The sequence below is a fragment of the Spea bombifrons genome, chromosome 11 (assembly GCF_027358695.1).
Source record: "Spea bombifrons isolate aSpeBom1 chromosome 11, aSpeBom1.2.pri, whole genome shotgun sequence".
Taxonomy (NCBI): domain Eukaryota; kingdom Metazoa; phylum Chordata; class Amphibia; order Anura; family Pelobatidae; genus Spea; species Spea bombifrons.
Genome location: NC_071097.1, coordinates 16,723,942 through 16,744,490, shown reverse-complemented (window position 1 = coordinate 16,744,490; position 20,549 = coordinate 16,723,942). Strand labels below are relative to the sequence as shown.

General features: G+C 39.1%; 2 protein-coding genes across 2 annotated transcripts; both read left to right on the top strand.

Moving 5' to 3' along the window:
- Positions 1-3,213: 3,213 nt before the first annotated feature.
- FUT11 (fucosyltransferase 11) lies at positions 3,214-6,175 on the top strand. Its single transcript, XM_053449925.1, has 3 exons — positions 3,214-4,203; positions 4,602-5,227; positions 5,976-6,175. Exons 1-3 carry the CDS (start codon positions 3,214-3,216, stop codon positions 6,121-6,123), a joined length of 1,764 nt encoding a protein of 587 aa, XP_053305900.1. The 3' UTR covers positions 6,124-6,175.
- A 3,517-nt stretch (positions 6,176-9,692) lies between these two features.
- CHCHD1 (coiled-coil-helix-coiled-coil-helix domain containing 1) lies at positions 9,693-12,453 on the top strand. Its single transcript, XM_053450049.1, has 3 exons — positions 9,693-9,867; positions 11,251-11,369; positions 11,963-12,453. Exons 1-3 carry the CDS (start codon positions 9,732-9,734, stop codon positions 12,068-12,070), a joined length of 363 nt encoding a protein of 120 aa, XP_053306024.1. The 5' UTR covers positions 9,693-9,731; the 3' UTR covers positions 12,071-12,453.
- The last annotated feature ends 8,096 nt before the right edge of the window (positions 12,454-20,549 follow it).

Sequence of the window (20,549 nt, the reverse complement as noted above, 5' to 3'; positions counted from 1 at the left end):
GATTTAGGGGGCTGAACAGATCTATTTTTTTGTGGTGATACAATTCCTAATCTCAGTCTAAAACATGGCCAGGTGATATTTTATGATTTTTTATGCGGGATTATATCTCGCTCATCTTGCATGTACTTTTAGATACTTCATCATTGTGTTCTTTGTGAGACCTGTTCCCAAGCTGCCTTTTCTCGTATGTATGTTGATCATTGTTATACCTTTCGCTCTGCAGCGGCTACTATGAAATAATTTTAAATCCAGTTTGAATTTTATAAGATTAGTGGATAACACGTGACCCAACAGCTTCACCAAATATGAGATCTATAATAATTCTAAATTGAGAAGCTATTTCAATGTCGCCATATTTTGACTATGATTTCTATTTATTTGATATGCACGCTAAGGACCCAAGATCAGAACACCATGTTCTTATTTGAAGCAGGTCACAAGCGCTAGAAATTAACCTGAGACAGTTTAGCTTTGAGCGTTTGCAGACGTTGGGTACCCCCCCATTACATAGTGACCAGGTAGGGAGGCTAGGAAGAAAGGCTAGATCTGTTTTAAACATTAGATGCAAACGTAAAGAAAATACTCCCCCCCGCTTCCAAAAAAAGGTCTTTCATCGAGGATGTGTGCTACAGATTCATAAACGTTGATCTAGTTTGAAATGTTTATAAATGAATCTAGTACGAGTAGGGTCTTCATAAGTAAATCAACTTTGGGGCTTAGACATCCCGGTCCACCTGCCTTAATGTAGCATTCTGTGTTTTCGGATTCTTCATACTGTAGCCCCTTCTGCATGTACCCTTTTTGCTGAAACCGAAGGACAATGATCTCTGAGACTAACTGCAGTCTCGGATGGAGACCCTTCTTTTGGAGACCCGGCCGTCCTTCATTCAATGCCACAGAAAATAACTTCCAGTAGTTTACTGTCAGTATTTTTTTTTTCTCCCCTACATTCTTATAACAAGTAATGAAAAAAAAACAGAGCCACATCAGAATAAACAGACTATGTATATTAATGTTTAGTATTATGTCATGTTGATTTGAAGAAGGAACTGGTATAAATTATATACATATATATTCAAAGCTTTTCTTCACTTGTGTTTCTTTTCCCAATGCATCTTTTAATTTGTAAAGAAATAAAATAAATTCAGATGTATTTTAGTGAATTGCTTGTGCAGTGTGGACCCTCTACCTCTGTATGTTAGATTCTGATATTAAGGTAATTGGCAAGAGGTCTTAAATTCTTTGCATCCCTTCATTTTTGGTAAAATGTCTTTGTTTGATGTTTTTAGTAGATGACTAGTATATACCGTTGCTGTCCATTGGTTTGTGTGCAGTATACTATAATTGTACATAAACCTAGTAATCAAGGTCAGAGAAGGTTACTCACAGCATTAATGGGGTCTTCTGTCAGGGATAATAACAAAGCCTTTCCAGTATTCTCTGCATTGCAATGGTGGATTAAAGAGATACCAGAACGGTTGGTGTTGTTTTCAGTTTGATGTCGGCACTGGACGTTGGTGTGAAGGATCTAAGAGAATCCATCACTGCTGCATAGAGACAACTGGCTAGGAGATCTAGAACAAAGTAGGATCAGGTACAGAAGATGTCCCCGGGATAGTGGATGTGAGGGTATGACTGCATTCTAGAGGATCACCAGAATACCACTGGTAAGCACCGTGGCCAGCAAGCATCAATGGAGATCCAAGGTGAACCAAGTCAGTGCTTTGTTCTATTACGCGTCTGTACCGCACATTGTGTATTGCAAATGTTTATAGTGAGATAAATGAGGCTTTACTTACCGAGACCGTGAGCAATCCTTGGCACCCTATGGCCCTCACTACCTACTAGATATCACATTCGTATTTGTGAACAAAAAATGCAATGTACAATGAGTTCTGCCCCGAATAGAAAACCGTACCAACTACAGCAGAGGGGGGCGGTAAGCTGCTTCTCCCCCCAGCTCACGTAATTAAGAGCAAAACTGGCTGTCAAATGGTTTTTTTATGTATTTATTTAGCCAAATTTACCGTTACAGAATTCAGAATTAAACAATTTCACCCAAGTGCTTTGATATGTGCTGCACTTTTATGCTACCACAATTTAATATAGAGGTATATCTGAGCCCCTCTAAACAGCTCGGGAACCTTTGGAACTGTGCAGCCCCTGCGGAGCGAGGTGAGATTAGGGAACGTTTTCAAGATTCATGAGCTGCTCGCTTTTATAAGGTTTAGCGGACGAGGACCCTAAACCAGCCGATATTTACAATCCCTAATACTTTAACATGCAAGGTGGTTTTAGGGAAAAGGAGACTTTTGGTTATAATAGTCACCCCAATCGCTATATGATATGATAATCTGGAGTGTTCCCGGGTATGCTTTTTAGGTCTGTAGATACACTTGGATACCCTCTTACACAGCAAGCAAATAATACCACGAGCAGGGAAAGCTCATGCGATTTTGGGAATTCCCATCTCCATCAGCGTCTGTAGACTTTAACATACCCCCCCAAAAGAGCTGAGATATTAACCCTTTAATAGCCAACCATGTTACCCAAATGGCTCTAATAATATACTAATATACTCGTGGGAACCTTGATTTCTAAATATTTAAAGATACGTTTAAATGAGTCACCTGCATTCAAGTAGGGATATCAAGCATAATATACTTGTGGCAAAAACGCCAACTGGAGTCGAATATGTGATCACAGTGTGGGGTAGGAAGGAGTCAGGACTGCAGACTGTGTGACCCTGAGAATCTGCCCTCACCCTGAGATTGGAGCAAAAACGTAAAACAGGACGTAAAACAAAAAAAACTACTCCATTACCGTTTTGCTCATTATTTTTATTTATTGATTTATAAAGCGCCATCATACTCTGCAGAGCTTTTGTATATGCCTCCACTCCAGTGAAATATATACAGTGTTACATATTTCCTTAAGTATTATTCCCCAGCATTTTGAATCAATTACACACAGACCACATGAAGTAGTAATTTTAGCTGTGAAAAAAACCAGACAACGTAATAAAGAGTTGTTCTTTTCAATAAAGTTTGCTTAAAAAAAAAAAAGATGCATGACGTTCCTTGTCTACACAGCCACTCAGGCCGGAAGTAGTGGTCGCAGACAATGTGCCACGTCCTGGAGGATGTTCCGCTGTGTTTACAAGAGAATGGCGAGGGGGGAGAACCCAAATGACATAAAAGACAAGGAGAAACAATGAAAACCCGCGCCGATACTGATGAGATAGCTGCACCGCCGAGGACTGTATCAGGAGTAGGCTGTGTGGCTGATATAATGTGCTCCTTACGGACTTGTTCATGTAGGACTGTGCAGTGGGTTCAGCTTCATAGTAGGTCCCAATTTAAAGACCTTCATTGGATAAGATGTCCCTCTCTTGGTGCAGCTTTCGTCTTTTCTTTGCTAGTTCCTGCCCTAGCTGTAGCCGAATCCCATCAGTGGGATGGACAAGTCCCAGTGGAAAGTTATGAAGTAGGCTGGTCAGATCCAGATCTACAAGATATAAGTTCTCATGTACCAGTAAATGCCCAGAGCCTTTCAGATGAATCCAGAACTTCTCTGGAGGAGGGAGTATTAACATCTGATCACTGGGATCATTCATCATTTCAGCCCTCCAGTGTCTTTTCTAATGGTGAATTTGGGGCAATAGTTGCAGACTCTTACCGTGGCCCAGGCAATAGTGACACAAGGACCAACAAAGAGTTGCCCATTCTCTTATGGTGGAGTGAAAACCTCTTCCCTCACTTCCCAGGACAGACTGAAAGGATTAACTGTCCTCTCAGCTCCTGTCTGGTGACAAAAAATAAGAGGGTGAAACTTCACAAGAGAACAAAGTCTATCATCTTTTATGGGACAGACTTCAGGGCATATGAAGCACCGCTCCCCAGATTACCTCATCAGACGTGGGCACTGTTTCACGAAGAATCACCAATGAACAATTATGTCCTGTCACACGTGCCGGGAATTAGACTCTTTAACTACACAGCAACCTTTAGAAGGGAATCTGATTACCCGCTCACTTTGCAGTGGCTGCCGACTATCGGTTATCTCCAGAACCCAGCAGTACCCATAGCAGAAAAAAATAGGTGGCGTAAGAAGGGCTATGCTCCGGTCTTGTATATGCAATCTCACTGCGATGTACCATCGGACAGAGACCGATATGTGAAAGAGTTAATGAAGCATATACAGGTAAGCTAAAAAGCACACACCGATCTACGAAATTGCACGTACCCTGCACATTAAAAGCTTGGTGACATTTCAATAACGCTATCATGAACTTCATCAAATACTATATTTTAATACTTTTTTTTAATTTAATGGGATTTGATGAATATACAGCAAATACAGGCAACATTTGTGTTTCTTATGTTTAGACATTAACTGGTGATGAACTTTGAATCAGGATCTGTGAAAATGCTATGGTCTAGTATGAATATTATTACACCTAAATGCTCTACATCATTTGCAGTGATTCACTATCACGGTATAAAATGGTACAGTATTTTATGATGAAGCTTGTATTTGTAATTTCTGTTAAGTGTAACTGACTCTACTGCGCTGTTTCTTTGTTTTCCATTATGGTCAAGGTTGATTCATATGGCCAGTGCCTGAGGAACCTTGACCTTCCAAACAAGAGGCTTGAGGACACTTCAACAGCCACCACTGAGGATCCAGAGTTTATGGCTTTTACTGCCAGGTACAAGTTCCACTTGGCTATGGAGAATGCTATATGTGCCGACTATATGACAGAGAAACTTTGGCGTCCAATGCATTTGGGGGCAATTCCAGTGTATCGAGGTTCACCTTCTGTAAGAGACTGGATGCCCAACAATCACTCAATTATAATAATTGACGACTTTGCTTCTCCAAAGGATCTGGCAGAATTTATTTTGGCTCTGGACAGAGATGATGAGGCATATCTAAAATATCTGGAATACAAGAAACCTGGTGGAACGACCAACAAGTTCCTGCTAACCAGTATGGAAAACAGAGAATGGGGGGTGAATGACATGACAGCCCCCAATTACCTCAATGGATTTGAGTGCTTTGTCTGCGATAAAGAGAATGCTAGAATCACAGCAGAAAGACTGCATAAGAAAACACAGGGTGAAACGCCAGCACCAGAGCCTCACATTGCTAACTACAGCCATATGGGCTGTCCCATGCCTGTGCCTGGACTGGGGACTACTGAGGAGCTCCCAGAAAATGACAGGTACTATAATAATTATAATAATAATAATCAGATCACTTGCCCGTAGCAACGGGCATACAATGGCATTTATTCACTAAAGGGAGAGCTGCCAAAAGCATTGTGTATTGGACTTCATTACATCTATACATCTATGGGCCAGCACTAGCAAGAAGGACTAAGCTGACCCTAATGTGTAATGCAATGGGTGTGGAGACTATGGAGAACTCTCAGTGATTTAATGGTACTCTCCTACAAACTCTCCAGACACCTTTCCCTTTAGTGAATATACCACACTGCTGTTTTATTGACCCATACTTGCAAGGTTGTAAGAATTTAGGATACTAAGAGCCAGATAAGAAAAGGGGACCTAAAATGAAATTGAACGGACGTCCAGACACTGTCTGGGGGAAAATGTACACCTTACATTTGGGGTAACCTATGATTTGGTTAAAAAATACAATTTAGTGATTAATAAATGCAATAATTGTTCAATACATCGGGTAAAAGTTGATTTAAATAGAAAAATATGCCACACTAAAGTCTAAATTGAAAAAAAGAGTAAAACCCTTACCCTGTTGTGTTTTCACATTTGAATGGCTTCATTTTGCAGAGCAGCTGGTATAATATCTTCTTTTATCCTATTTTAAATTATCTCTTGCTAATACTCTTCTTCATATGCAACAATCGTGAAACACTTGTGGGATAGAATATTTTGTTTTATCCCTGAACATTTGTGTTTAACATTATTATTATTTTTTGTATCCTTTAGCTGGAAGCAAATGTGGTTGCAGGATTACTGGCAAAGCTTAGACCAAGGAGAAGCTCTTACAGCCATGATTCACCGAAACGAGAAAAGCCAAGAAAGGTTTTGGGATTTTATGCATGAAATGTACATCAAGCGGAGTATGAACCACTGACCTCACAACGCGTTTATATACGTTTTTTCTTTAAAGCCAAACTGTGTATGAACAACTTTAGGATTTCTAAGCATGCAAGACTTTATTGGTTCAAAGGCCTGTGAAAATAACCAGCCAAATGCTGAGACTTTAACACTTGTATGTTTTTATTGGTGCTTACCATCCATCAGCCAAATCACTCTGTGTGTTTGTGTGCCAAATATGGTATTTTTATTTATTATTTTAAAGTGAGAACCACATATATATATATATATATATATATATATATATATATATATATATATATATATATATATATATATATATATATATATAGGAAATACGGTGAATGAAGTATTAAAAGAAGAACTACAATCTGGTCTTATTTTAAAGGCCCTATGTATACAGGTTATCTCTTTAGAAAGTGGATATATGAATGTGGACTGCAATCGTTAGCGCGCATCTGTTACAGAATTACACCGGTATTCATAATTTGTATTTTAAAGTAATTAACAAATCTCCCTGGTGGCTAAAGCAAGCATCATTCACTACTTCTATATAATTTTCTTTAAGGGTGGTTGAACATAGAAACTCAAACCCTGCAAAACATCAAGTTCCTTGGTCTAATATAGCCTGTATTCTTATGTCTATCTCAAACACACTTAAATTCCAGTTTTAACCTCTTCTGTTTCTGCCTGTGGTTTTCTCTTACACAAGAACGGCAAGAACACCTAAACATGTAAAAGCATTTCATTTTTCTTATGGAACATGATTAAATTGTCTATTTATGTTGAATTGTATACTCAGACCATATGTGGTGCTACAGCAGATATAAACGCCAGATCTGTATGTGTTTTTATATTATATTTGTGTTTGAATCTTTACTGTCCTGTATTCTCTGGAATCTGCCTTTCTTAGTGGTATTTTGACTTTTTCACATTTTTACCTTTGTAACTAGGAGAATATAGGGATCATTTCTATATCACCAATGTTTTGTTTGTTGTGTTTCTGTGTATTCCATGCTACTAAATTGAATAATCACATACAATGACTGGCGCAAGGGATGCATTATGATGTAAGGGCCGCCTGAGCCAATGGAGGCGAGTTCACGCGCCCAGCGGCCCCTCCGGTCCTGACCCCGTTCCTGTGTTTACAAACTGTACATGAGGAACAGGCTCTTCTCGTTATATACAAGATGCGTTGATACATACCGGTATCAGTCAGCTACGCGCCTGTACTGCGTATAACATAACATATGCACATGTGCAGTTATTGCATTAATACACAGTATTGCATTCAGTTGCCCAAGCATTAAAGCTAGCAGTCCTGTCATCACTTCTTTATAATTGCTACACAATATTGTATTTAGTGCGTCTCTACAGCCTTAAACATTACCCAGGCCGATTCATTGCAGCTTCCCAGAGTTCACGCTGTTGCTTTTTGATTTATTGGGAATAAAAATGCAGTAAAACGGGTAAATAAGTTACAGGACATGTGAATGGAATTGGTTAGGGAGGCTTTATACGTTATAAATCTTAATGAGAACATAGGTTGTAAAGAAAAATAATTTTCCCTTTCATCTGGAACTGTGTATTTGCTTTTAATAGACGGAAACACTGTCTGAAGAATTAGCTCGCTGGAACCTTTTTAAAATTCTCTAGACCTTACAAATCTGGATGAGGTCACCCTGGGATCTGTCTCCGCTAGCTGATTATCTTAAGTGCTGAAGCCAAACGTCTGAATTTACGTAAACCTTTAACTGGATTATATATAAATTAATGTATGTCAAATTAAGTGGATGGGTTGTGGAAGAGTGACAATCATTGTTATGTTTAGCATTATTTTGACCTAAAGAAGAATTTGGCATTATAGTCATATAATAAAATGTAATTATTTTTTTGTTTTTAAACAAAATATATTGAAATCAAGACATAAGAATTATGCGCTGTACTGATACTTGCTACTCGCAGGTCTGTTAGTGGTCTAGGGCTACCGGTGTTCTTCTGTTCTCATTTGCAGTATCGGGCTGGCAGTGAAAAATTCTGCTCTGAAACGTCGAGTGTGTGTCCATGGGACAGCTCTCTTGTCACTGCATTTTTTTTTGCTTTGATTTGACTGTCTACTGTATGCTTTATGTTTTGCAAGTCTAATTCTTTTTTTTAATATCCTATTTGATTTTCTGATTAAAATGATTTTCTTACTTTTATTAAGTTTGTGCACCTCCGTTTGCATTATTTTTTCTCTATGTTGCTGTCCTTTAAGGACAACTGCAGTAAATAACAGGGTTGTGGCCACATGTTGGACCTTACATCATTTGCAGACACTTTTTGTGGCGTGTGATCACACGTATCTAGAAGGTGGCTGCATGTTGAAGGATTAGATCAGCCACCTAAACTGATGAAGGTGAATTAGAGGTGCTGCAGGTGCCATTTTCCTGTGTGCCCATTCTGTCTGTTTTTATTATTATTATTATTATTATTATAACCTTTTATTTATTAAGCGCTAACAAATGACAGTGCTGTACCATTTAATTGTGGCATAACAAATATACATTAATACATAGACATATGTTTACGTAATGTACACAAGGACCATATAAAGGTGTGTAGCTCAATAGGAAAAAATTGCAAAATTTAATTGGAAAAAAATATGTTCTCAGCTTCTTTTTATAATGAGAAATGTAAAGAGGGACAGCCGTCTGCAACTCTTAGCACCATTAAATATGTTTATTTAAACCACTTGTTGCATGTGCTTTTTATTTGGAATTTAATTGTTTTACATGCATTTGGCTTTTACAGAATGGAAGCTCAGATCTGTTGCAAAGCTAGTGTAACAGTTTATTACAATGTGTCCTCTTCTTCTCCACCCCACTTACAAAGGGCGCCGCCAAATAGGATGTTTTTCCACCAAACATTGACCTCTTGTCACACACAAAGTTTAAGAAAGTAAGTAAGTTATTTTTTCCACTGAACAATGGAGAGGCCTTACAACTTGCCTTTGTCTATTGAAGCTTTCCGTGCATGTGATTGGTTAAAAAGTGTCAGCTGATCTATAATAAGATTAGCTGTCTGATCTCTGCTGTCATGCCAGCCAACCCCAACTTGCAGATAAAATCTACATGCAAAAATGACACAAATAACAGATAAAAATAATAAACACCATACACCCCCACATCAGTATTTTTATTTATTTTTTTTAGAAATGGGGTAATGGCAGCTTTTTTCTTTTCACATGCCCGCTGTTGTAGATTGCAACGCCCATCACCCTCAGCAAATATATCATTTTCACTAAACTCTGTATTCTAGCAGCAAAGTTGTTTCAATGTGACCCAAGGATACAACCATTTGCTTTGGTCCTTTGTACAACTATCTTTCCAAAGCCTGACCCAGCCGAGTCCGTTCGCCTATGAGAGGGAGTTAATGGGGTATTTATGAAGGGTAGAAGCGCTGGACCCCAGCAGGAACTCCCGCAGGTGGTAATTAAAATACCTAGAGGCCCCGCATATCACTCTCAAGGTGACGGGGTTGCAGCGCAGAGAAAATGACGTCACCAGACCAGAAGGCGCGTCCACAGCAGCGACGCAGTTTTACCGTTTCCTCCCACAGTCCTTTGCGGTGTCCTCTGCTGTCATGGCGTCCCAGGGAGTCTCTTTGCAGAACAAAGTGGCCAAACTGCTTAGCAGGCGGAATGGGAAGCCGGTTTTAAAACCTACCCGGGCCTTAGCGCTGGCGGACACGGTTGCCAACCGGAGGCCGGGCTTGGGAGGTGGGTGGAAATAAAGCTACACCTGACGTACTTAAAGAAACGCGCGCCTCATGTGCTGCCATCGTAGGGTTCTTAAGGTTACCGGAGGTCACTGCACGTTATATAAACTCGGTGTGTCTATAAGGCGCGCACATCCAGAGAACTCGCTATATGTTCCTACAGAACGTGTTCTCTGTGTACATGGAAACTGTCCGTTTTTAAAGGCACAGTCCCAAGTACCAAAGACCAGGATGTGTCTTTCTTTCCCACCTGGTGACTCTGTTTTCCCTTTTTATTTTGGAGTGTTTATTACATGCGATTATATCACTGCTTAGTGGCGGTAAAACGATACGTGTACAAAAAGAAAACGTGAACAAATTAGTTTACTTAGTATTTTAATAACGTGAATGTCTTGGTTGCGTAAAAAATGTTGCCGCATTCAGTGTATTTTATAACGTACACCGCAATGCCATAGTATGTGGATGAGACACATTGTTACAAGTATCTGAAAGGAGTGATTTTATACAGTATGCTAATCAGAATGCCCTGTACTACTATACCTGTAATACCTCCTGTTGACCTTCTTTAAGACCCTATACTAATTGCTGTGAGGAGACAAAACAATGTATCCAAAATGAAATATTAACTTTACACGGAATCATCCGGTTTAGCAGAATATTGACTAACGGGTTGCTTAGACACAAGTCTTGGTATGTTGGCGGGTGTACTCTGAGCTTTAACATAGCAGCGTGAAGGAAAGCTGCGGCCACTGTAATTGATAGCAATCGCATGCACTTTGTGTTTAATAACAAAATAGGCCTGTACATAAACAATAACAACTTGTATATAACACAAGTAGGTGTGTTGGTGTGGGTGGGTGTGCGTTATGTATCTGGTTGGGTTAGTGTGGGTGTGCGTTATGTATCTGGTTGGGTTAGTGTGGGTGTGCGTTATGTCAGTATCTGGTTGTGTTGGTGGGTATGTGTGTTATGTACGTATCTGTTAGTGGTTATGTCTGGGTGTGTTGGTTGGTGTGTGTGCTATGTGAGTATCTGGTTGTGTTAGTGTGAATGTTTGGGTGGGTTGGTGTGGTATGTAAGTATCTGTTTTTGTTAGTGTGGGTGTCTGGATGTGTTTGTGCATGTGTGTTATTTTTAGAGTTTGATAACAGGCAGAAGGCCCCCATGAGATTCCCGAATGTTGTGGCTCGCAACAATAGCCTTAATCACAAAAACACAATACACAAAGGGCACTGCCCAGGACGACACACATTCTGAAGGCCTACAAAGACTAAGATATTCTGTGTTGTTGCCATACCCCAAGGTTACCATCTAGCAACAACAATGTATGCAGGTACTGATGTTCATGTGATGGGTACATGTATAATTTTGTGTTCTTTTGCAGAGGCAACATGTATAACAGAAATGTCTGTAATGATGGCTTGCTGGAAGCAGAACACGTTCAGCGATGCCCCTTGTTCCAAAGAGATTGAGACCTTCTTCGAATGTGTGAAAAAAGCAGAGGTAATCATTTCTATAGTGTTTTTATTTTAAACCCCATATTCCCATGTCAGCATTGCATTCTAAAAGGATATTATGTATTAAAATACAAACTGCAAGGTGGTGCAGGTTTCAATGCCCTGTGTGTTCAACGGTTAGGGATCTAATAAATGTTTCATTTAATTATATTAAGTAACGCAGCTTATATTTACTGCTTGTTAAGAATGAGGCATTGCCCCGTGACCACGTTGTATCAAGGGTCACAAGATCTTTGTGCAAAGAGGATTCTGTTTGTGCCTTAGAACATGACACCTACATACAGTTTACTAATGGTACATCTTTTAAAATCTACCACCGATCCTGTGTCCTTATGCCTGTACTTAGTATTTTCATTCCCACTGTATAGTAAACTGATTGCAAAATCATTTCCAGTAATACAGCTTGCATTTAAGAAATGGTAAGCAAATTATATGTTATATCTATAGAGGGATGTTTTCATCTAGTAATAACAGTGTAATTTGCATTATTACACAGGAATGTGTTCCACTTTCTCTGGATTTTCTGACATTTGCTTACATAATTAAAAAGTCAAATGTTTTTTTTCATTTCCATCACAGGCAACCAGAAAGTCTGGACTCCACAGAGAAGTGCAAGCAGGAAGACTACCACCAAAACAGCTAAACCAATTGCTGAAGCGATTCCCAAATATCAACCATGAAATCTAGATACTCCACTTGAATTTTCAATTGACTGTCCCTCCCATATCAGAACGGATTCTGGAAGGGGTTATGCTGCTGCTGTTGGCACCGCAGAGTAACTGTGTGAGCACCGCGCATCACACAGGGCTGTGAGTGACTGCAACTATTTCTGCAAGGAAGAGACTGCTCTGTTTTCTATGGGAAAAAAATAAGTAACAGGAGACCAGAAATGTGTACAGAGCGAGACTTTTCTGTGGCTTACGTTCATTAAACAATCATAACGCTTCTATCTCTCTCTCACTCCCTCCATACAACCTTCTTCTTGGTTGAACACTGGGTAATTTATATGTGAAAAGTATGTATAAACCTTTTCTGGTTGAATAAACAGAGTACTCATGCTTCACAAATAAGCATATTCCGGTGTTAGTTCTGCCGTAGGTACAAGCAATACGGTTCAAATTTAAGTTCAACAAAAGGCATTTTCTGGAGCTCCACAATGTACAGCGACCGGCTTTACTAGGACAAACGTTAAAAAATATTTTTATGATGATGTAGTCTAACCTGCTGCCTAAACTGAGGTCGGACATATTGAAGATCGCTTTCTCTGGATTTCCAAGCATTTGCTTACATAATTAAAAAGTCAAGTCACAAACCTGATGAGTTTTTCCCCCTTGAAGAAGGTCAGACTAACCTGTTGTAGAAGTATTGGTAGAAAGGCTGTGTTCTTTGTATAATGAACAGAGATGTGTAGAATGTTGGAACTAAGCATGTCAAATAAAGGGAAACACACCACGAGTATTTCAATATCACAATCCTTAGCACTGGTGATTTTTTTTTTCCTCTAGGGCCAGGTCCTCCTGCATGAAATGTACTTCTTGAACCATGCTATTAATGAAATGGTTACATTTGGTTCTTGGTAACAAAGGTGGGGTATTAAAGAGTAATATGAATAATCAAACCTACTTAGAGCTTTGTTTTTAATAAAAGACTGTAAGGACTATGATTTAAAAAAAACAAAACAACTTAATCTAGTTCTATTTGCTGATCTAGGGAAACATGTTATCAGTCTTTGTATGAAATAATGGTGGAATGATGCAAAGTTGTTTAAACTGATCTAAACATCCCTTAATTAAAAATGAAAACATGGAAGCTTGGAAAGAACTTTGGGATGCAGGAGAAAATGCCTTGATAACCCCCTCCACTTCATTGCAACTTGTCTCTTACATCTTTTGGATCATCTTCGTGTGGGTCAGTAAAGCGTTGCTGACAATTTATTATGTTGTCTGATTCACAGATAACTCTAAACAAAAGGGAAAAGAGATACACATAGTGTAACGCTGTATAAGATATAAAAACAGCTAATGGAGAATGCAGTGAGAACCAGCTCAAGTACTATCCAGCGCAAATAATCAGGGTTACTGGACGCTACCTCCTGTTGGATGGAACACAGTAACTCAAGGTGAACTTTGTGCCCGAATCAGCAAGGTAAAAAATAAAATGGTGGGTCGATAGTTTTTTTGCTTATTATTTGAGCTTAATACCACTTGAGCTGGTCCTCAGACTAGACTAGTGTCTAGTAGAGACTGTACCGCTATTATATCCAGAAGATATTCTATAAGCGTAACTCTTGTCTGTTTGCTGTTTCATGATATTGGAGACTGAGTAATCTCTGGAAGAGTTCTTTTTTTAAGGAGAGTATTGCTTTGGTTATATTTTGGTTTTGTAATTTTAAACAAAGATAAAATCCATTAAACCACGGTTCTATTTACCCATACACCCAAATGCAATATATAGGAGGAGGGCCAGGCTAAGAACAGCTCTATCAATGTGATTTTAGCAACTTTTTTTTCTGTGCTTACTGCGTTTCCCAGAAAAAAGGTCAGACTCCAGTCCATCTTCCTATCCTAAATGTTCATATGTTAAGATTGTGGAGTCTTAGTAGCCTTTATTCCCTTCATTTGAGGCTGACAACAGACAAGCCAGGCAAGACATGATTGTCTTTAGAGGAGATTCATATGGTCTTTAAAAATGAAAAGGGATGCCTGGTGGGCAAAGCAATTAAGATCTCCAGTTACTTCCTGCAACAAAAATAAAGCTCTCTCATTTTAGTAACAAAGACAAGGGCTTAAGAAGCAGACACTGGTGGTTAACAAGCAGAGTATTTAGCAAAAATTAGATGTTAAACCAACCTGGTCATCACAGCAAAAAAAGTAATGTACAAATATGCAGTGCAAAGCTTTCCTAGGCGGACTGGGCCAAGGGGGGGATGAATGGATTTCATTCTGGACCAGAGGTGACAGACTCGACTGACGGGGAATTAGCTTCTCCTGCAAGTGTCTTTCAATATATTCCCTAATACTGGGGCCCATGAACAGGGTGTGGGCTGGAGAGAACTTCATGGTCTTTAACTTTGGCTTTTACCTTCAGCTAATTTTTGTAAGTTCCTCACCCCCAAAGGGACCATGTTCATTTCCTAGCATTTCCTAGTGTCGAACAAAAGCTTGGGAAAAAATGTAGGAGAACACATCTTGCCTTGATAGTCCCTTCCACTTCATTGTAACTCATCTCTAACCTTATGTCATGTTTTGGATCATCTTCCGCAAGGTGAGTAAATGTGTTGCTGACGGTTTTTAATGTGAACCGATACACGGGTAACTATAAAAGAATTGAATTCAATTCATTGAGAGATCTATTTACCCATAGACATTAATGCGATACAGGGGCATGGCAAGGTTATCAACAGCTATTTACAAATGTACACATTTCCACCCCAGAGACAGCATGAGTAAAGGTTCCTGCTGCTCCTTGTATCTTGGTGTCCCAGAAGATAACTTTTGAAACCAGTCCAAATCAGTAATCTTCATGTGTCCAATAATGTCAAAAAGCATGTTCACAGGCTTCAGGTCCCTAAATCAGTTGAAGGTTTGGTTTATTTTAAATGACGCACATTAAAGTTATTTTAGAAATACCGTAACTTTAAGGGGTGAAATAAGGGCAGTGGATGGAGAAATGAAGTTAAGTGGGAGGGAGTGTGATCAGAGTAATAAAATGGTGGTGGGGAGCACATAGGAGAGCCTGAGCAGAAATTAAAAAAAAATAAAAGGAGTCAACACAGGGCGCAGAAAGAGAAGAGATATAATACACAGGTATAAAAGAACATTATAACATATAAGAGAGCATCAGTCGCAGCATGTAAGTCTCAGGTTAATGGTAAAGTAGAGGTCTGCAGATGAGTTCGCAGTATCAATTTCACCTTCCTTGGGTGAACTGACCCCGCATAATGCAGGGTTGAGACCGTATGGTAACATCCAAGAAGTCTTACAGTTGTAACTCAAAGGTTGGCCCTTCATAAAGCATCAATATTTCCTGTACCTTAAACTGTAGCACTCCCGCAACAAATTATCCCTTTTTTAATTAATAAATAAAAAAAAAATAGTTTCCTACTTACCAATGAATAATTGGTCTGTGTAAAAGCTGGGTACCACAACCTATTTCAGCTGAATGGAACCTAATGAAAAGACAAAACAAATCCAATGTAAAGAGGGTGGACTTGGTTATTTGATTTATGTTTCTACACATGCATACATTATCTTGCTACTATGTCTCTAATGCCTGGCTTTTAGCCCCTTTGAGTTTCTTCTCTCTTCGAGAACACTTTTCTCATACTCTCTTACTCACATCGCCACATTGGTCTCGAGACAGCCCACTTCCATTTAGGCATCCTTCAACATGCCTCTGCTCCAATATTCTAAGATGAATGGTTACTTCTGATGTTGGAAACACAGAGAAAAATGTTTCCGTATGGATACAAGTAGTACTCAACAGAGCAGGTGACACTCGTGTAATGACAGGTGGCAACATCAATTCTGAAATTTAGACATGGCGACGAGGCTGAAAAGTGACAGACAATCCCATACCTCCATTTGAAATGCTCCATATCCCTGGCAGAGGAATTGGCTCTTTTGTCTCAAGTATTCTCCTCTTTCTTAGAATATTATCTGCTTTTCTCTCACCTTTCTTAATGATCTTGACACCCACTGTTTTCCAGGCACTGCTCCAAAATACCAGCATAACCTGAGATCATCAAGGAGTGGCGACACAGTGAAAGGGTCAACTGCATAAACAGTTTTTAAAAGTGATTTTGAGTCAATAAGTCCAGTGTTTGCCACAGTTGTGTGTTGTGTTTTCCTAGCTGGAGTTTGGATACCAAATGCTGGACTTAGCCTTAAGTGACATCCGAGGTTCTGTATGTGAAACCACACTATTTTTGCAGCACTACGTGTACTGTAGTTAATTGTTTATATGTTGTGCATCAATATTTACATGATTATGTTGCATGCTGCATCATAGATGATGCAATCAGGTATCGTGTTCCAATCTCCAAGACTCTTCTAGCTTGCGAGAACTAGATTCTCAGATAGCAGAGGATCATAGGTATTCTTGTGAAACACAGAAATAAATTAAAAATAAATTATTTATGCTACTTTTTGCAGCAAATATTACATATACTATATGGATAAAAGTATTGGAAGCACCTCTTGATTATTGAATTCAGGTGTTTCAGACTTGAATTCAGACCCCTTTACAAAAATATGTGAAAAAAATTGGTCGTCCTGAGGAGCTCAGTGAATTCAAGTGTGGTACTGTGATAGGATGCCATCTTTGCAATAAGTCAGTAAGTGAAATTTCATCCCTGCTAGATATTCCACGAACAACTGTAAGCGATATTATCAGAAAGTGGAAGCGTTTAGGAACAGAAACAACTTAGCCACGAAGTAGAAGACCACGTAAAGTGGGGTGAGGTGCATGATGCGTAAAAGTCACCAAAGCTCTTCTGATTCCATTCCAAGTTCTAAACTTCCACTGGCATTTAATATCAGCGCAAAAACTGTGCGGGCGGAACCTTCATGCAATGGATTTCCATGACCGAGATGCTGCATGCCATCCTCACATCACCAAGTAGAATGCCAAGCATTGGATCAAGTGGTGTGAAGCACGCCGCCACTGGACTCTGAAGCAGTGGAAATATGTTCTGCAGAGTGACGAATCACGCGTCTCTGTTTGGCAGTCTAATGGGTGGGTCTAGGTTTTGCAGATGCCAGGAGAATATTACCTGCCTGACTGCATTGAAGTTTGGTGGAGGAGGGATAAGGGTATGGGGCTGTTTATCAGGGGTTGGGCTTAGCCCCTTGCTTCCATTGAAGGGAAATCTTAATGATTCAGCATACCAAGACATGTTGGTCATGCTATGCTTACAACTTTGTGGGAACAGTTAGGTTAAGTCCCATTTCTATTCCAGCACGACTGTGCCCTAGTGCATAAAGCAAGGTCCATAAAGACATGGTTGGATAAGTTTGGAAGAACTTGACTGGCCCACACAGAGCCTTGATTCTAACCCCATCAAACACCTTTGTGATTGATTGGAATGGAGATTGCCAGACCTTCTCGTCCAACATCAATGCCTAACCACACAAATGCTCTACTGGATAAATGGGCAAAAATTCCCACAGATACACTCATATACACACATATTAAAGTCTACATATTATAGAATGTGAAGTCCCAGTTGGTGTAATGGTCAGGTTCTAAATACTTTTGTCCATATAGTCTACATATTCCTTACAATGATAAAAAAAAGAATATCAAATTATGGTGGAAATCCCTCTTTCCAGATAGACATCATCTGATTTTCTCAGGACACCTGGAGGCAGATTATTTTACTTTCATTAAAACAAGATGAGACCCAGGAGTAAAGACCCCACCATAAACATGTATGAAACAGTTATTTATTTACCCAGCATATACATACAGACTGGCAATGTGCATTACAGCAAAATCCTCCACATCTAGCTTTTGATGTCTTAACATCATCAACATGTACAGGTTGATGAAAGGAAATTAGGTAACACATCCAATCTGATACAAATACAGCCAATAACATCACTATAACATAGATATACCTACTATCCCTGCTTTCTGCAAGAAGTCATCTGGTGTCCTTGCCTCCAACCCATGTGAACCAGGTCCTCCATCATTCAGATACATTTAGATATCCAGTGTATTTGCTTCAGAGCTTTTGTAAACTTAAAGTAATGGATGGTCAATTATTTTTGTTGCCTCTTGTCATTGGAATCAGGGTAAAAAGCGGGTAACTTTCATGAATGAGGACTCCTGAATCTTACTGTTAATGGAGTAAAAGTGTAAATGGTAAAGGTGGTGGTTCCAATGTTCCTATTGTTAGCAGGTGAACTACCTATTAAGGTTTCCTTTTCTTATTAGTAAGGGTATGGGCACTTTCTTGCTATGCCTGTAGCACTGAATGTTGTTCACCTGGTTTGTCAATCACTACCAGAAAGAGTTTCCTTGAAGTGTTTTCATCTCGCGCATGCTCTGGGCACCCCAGCTTATTGCTGCTAGTTCCCTATGCTTAAGCAAGGCCAGTCTGTACAAAAATGCTAACATCATGGGTTAACATATAGAATATTTTTTATCATATTATAATTTATATTTTATATAATGTTACATATTATATAATTTAGATTTTATTCATTAAAAAGCACCACGCTTTGTATTTCATTGTAAAAACTTGGGATTTATTACAAATAGCATTTATCTATAAATTTAAAAACTCAGTAGCATAGTTTACTATCCCTAGTTTTCTTCACACAATGATATGTACTGTATAGCACAATTATTTAATGATGTCATAACCATGAGAAAAAAAAATTAGATCAGAATCTCAAACAATTATCTCCATTATTTAATATTGTTTCCAAAAAAAAAGTTGGATTTTTATTTTCCAAAAAAGTACATAAAATATTCTCCCTTTCACACATCATTTTGTGCAATTCATTAAAATGATAGTAGTGACAATTGTTGTCTCCTCTTAAAAAGCAACAGATGGTTGGTTTATTTTTATCACAGCCTATTTTTATTATTGAAATAAAGTATTATAAAATGTGATGAGAAATGTCTTAAGTATGCGATTTATAAGGTCTTTATATGGCAAAAAATGCATGCATTAGTTCTTTTCAAAAATGCCACTGAGAATTAAAAAAAAACCCGCAAATGTCCAAAGATTTAACTAAAAAGGAAAATATAGCTTTCCTGGTCACGTACTATGAGTTACATTTTAGGGTTATGTGCAGTTCCATCAAAGGGAAGGAGCCAAGCAGCTCTGCATAATGTCTGGCAAATTGGCAGATCACGATAGGAAGGTCATAGCTTTTACAGAACTTCAGTTCTTGGCCATGCTCTCAGCAAAGGACTTCTTCCATTATCTTCAATTCAGCCTCATACCCTCAAATCAAATAGGCGGGCCTCACTAACAAAACTTTGTATGAAAATCACTGCTTAGGGTCCCAAAATCAAAGGACACAATCGCAAATACTTATACGAACCTTAAAACCCTAAATTCCCTATCCCAACTGAAATATATTGAGCTCTGAGAGGTAGACGTGGGCACACCACTTGACCTCAGAGAGTGGTCAGATATCTGGGAAGCAACCTTGAAAGTCTCCATATGTGTCTCCTACAAAGAACAAGGCTACAAAACACTTCTCCGATAGCACCGCACTCCCACAGCTTTGGCACATATGCATCCTTTTGCCTCCCAAATGTATTGGAAAAAGGAATGGAACCCCATTGCTAGTGGACCTACCATCAGATATAACCCTTTTAGAACAACATTGCCTCTTTGATTAGCGAGGTTATTCAGAAACCATTTCTGCTGGAGCCTTGGCATCTCCTGTTGTCCAAGCCTCGGATGATCTCATGAAGGTCGAAAATCATTCTGTGGAGAGGATCACATTGGCGGCCTTTGGAGCTCTTGCACAAGTATGGAAACAACTTACTATCCCCACATGAGGGTAGACAAACAAGTTATATCCAAATCACAGGAAATGGATCAGCTCACGGTATAGCTTCATGATTCTCTGTTAAACTTACAGAAAATATGGGGTCTCTGGCACTCCTGGCTCCCCTTAAGATACGGAATAGCTAAAAATATCTGTCCTTATCAATTGATAGGCTATCAGGCTTTTGATCTTGTTTATTATTACTGCCTTCTTTTTGTTTTGTTCTTTGTTGCACTGTAAGTTACTCTGTAATCTAACAACCTTGACATTTGTAAGGCAACCAGCTAAACACTGTCTGGATTTGGTTGTGCAGAAAATCTGTGAACATTTCTGGGAGCTCCCTCTATTCCGCCAGGAGTAGGGGAGCTGCACTGGGCCTCACCCTCTCCATTACAAGACCCATCTGCTTTCTACCCCCTAGTCCTGCCCATTTGAAGTGCCTTTCAAGTATCTTTTGGGGCAACCAACCCTCCCTGCTATTGTGAAGAATTTCAACTAATGCCACAACAAAGCTATAAGTGGCCCCAAATCTCTTTTTATGTCTTCTCATGACAGAGGGTGTCATCGACAGGTTTCCAACAAAACATAATATTATATAAAAGTGCAATATCGTATTATTTTCTGTTTATGTTCCTAAAAGAAGACAATTG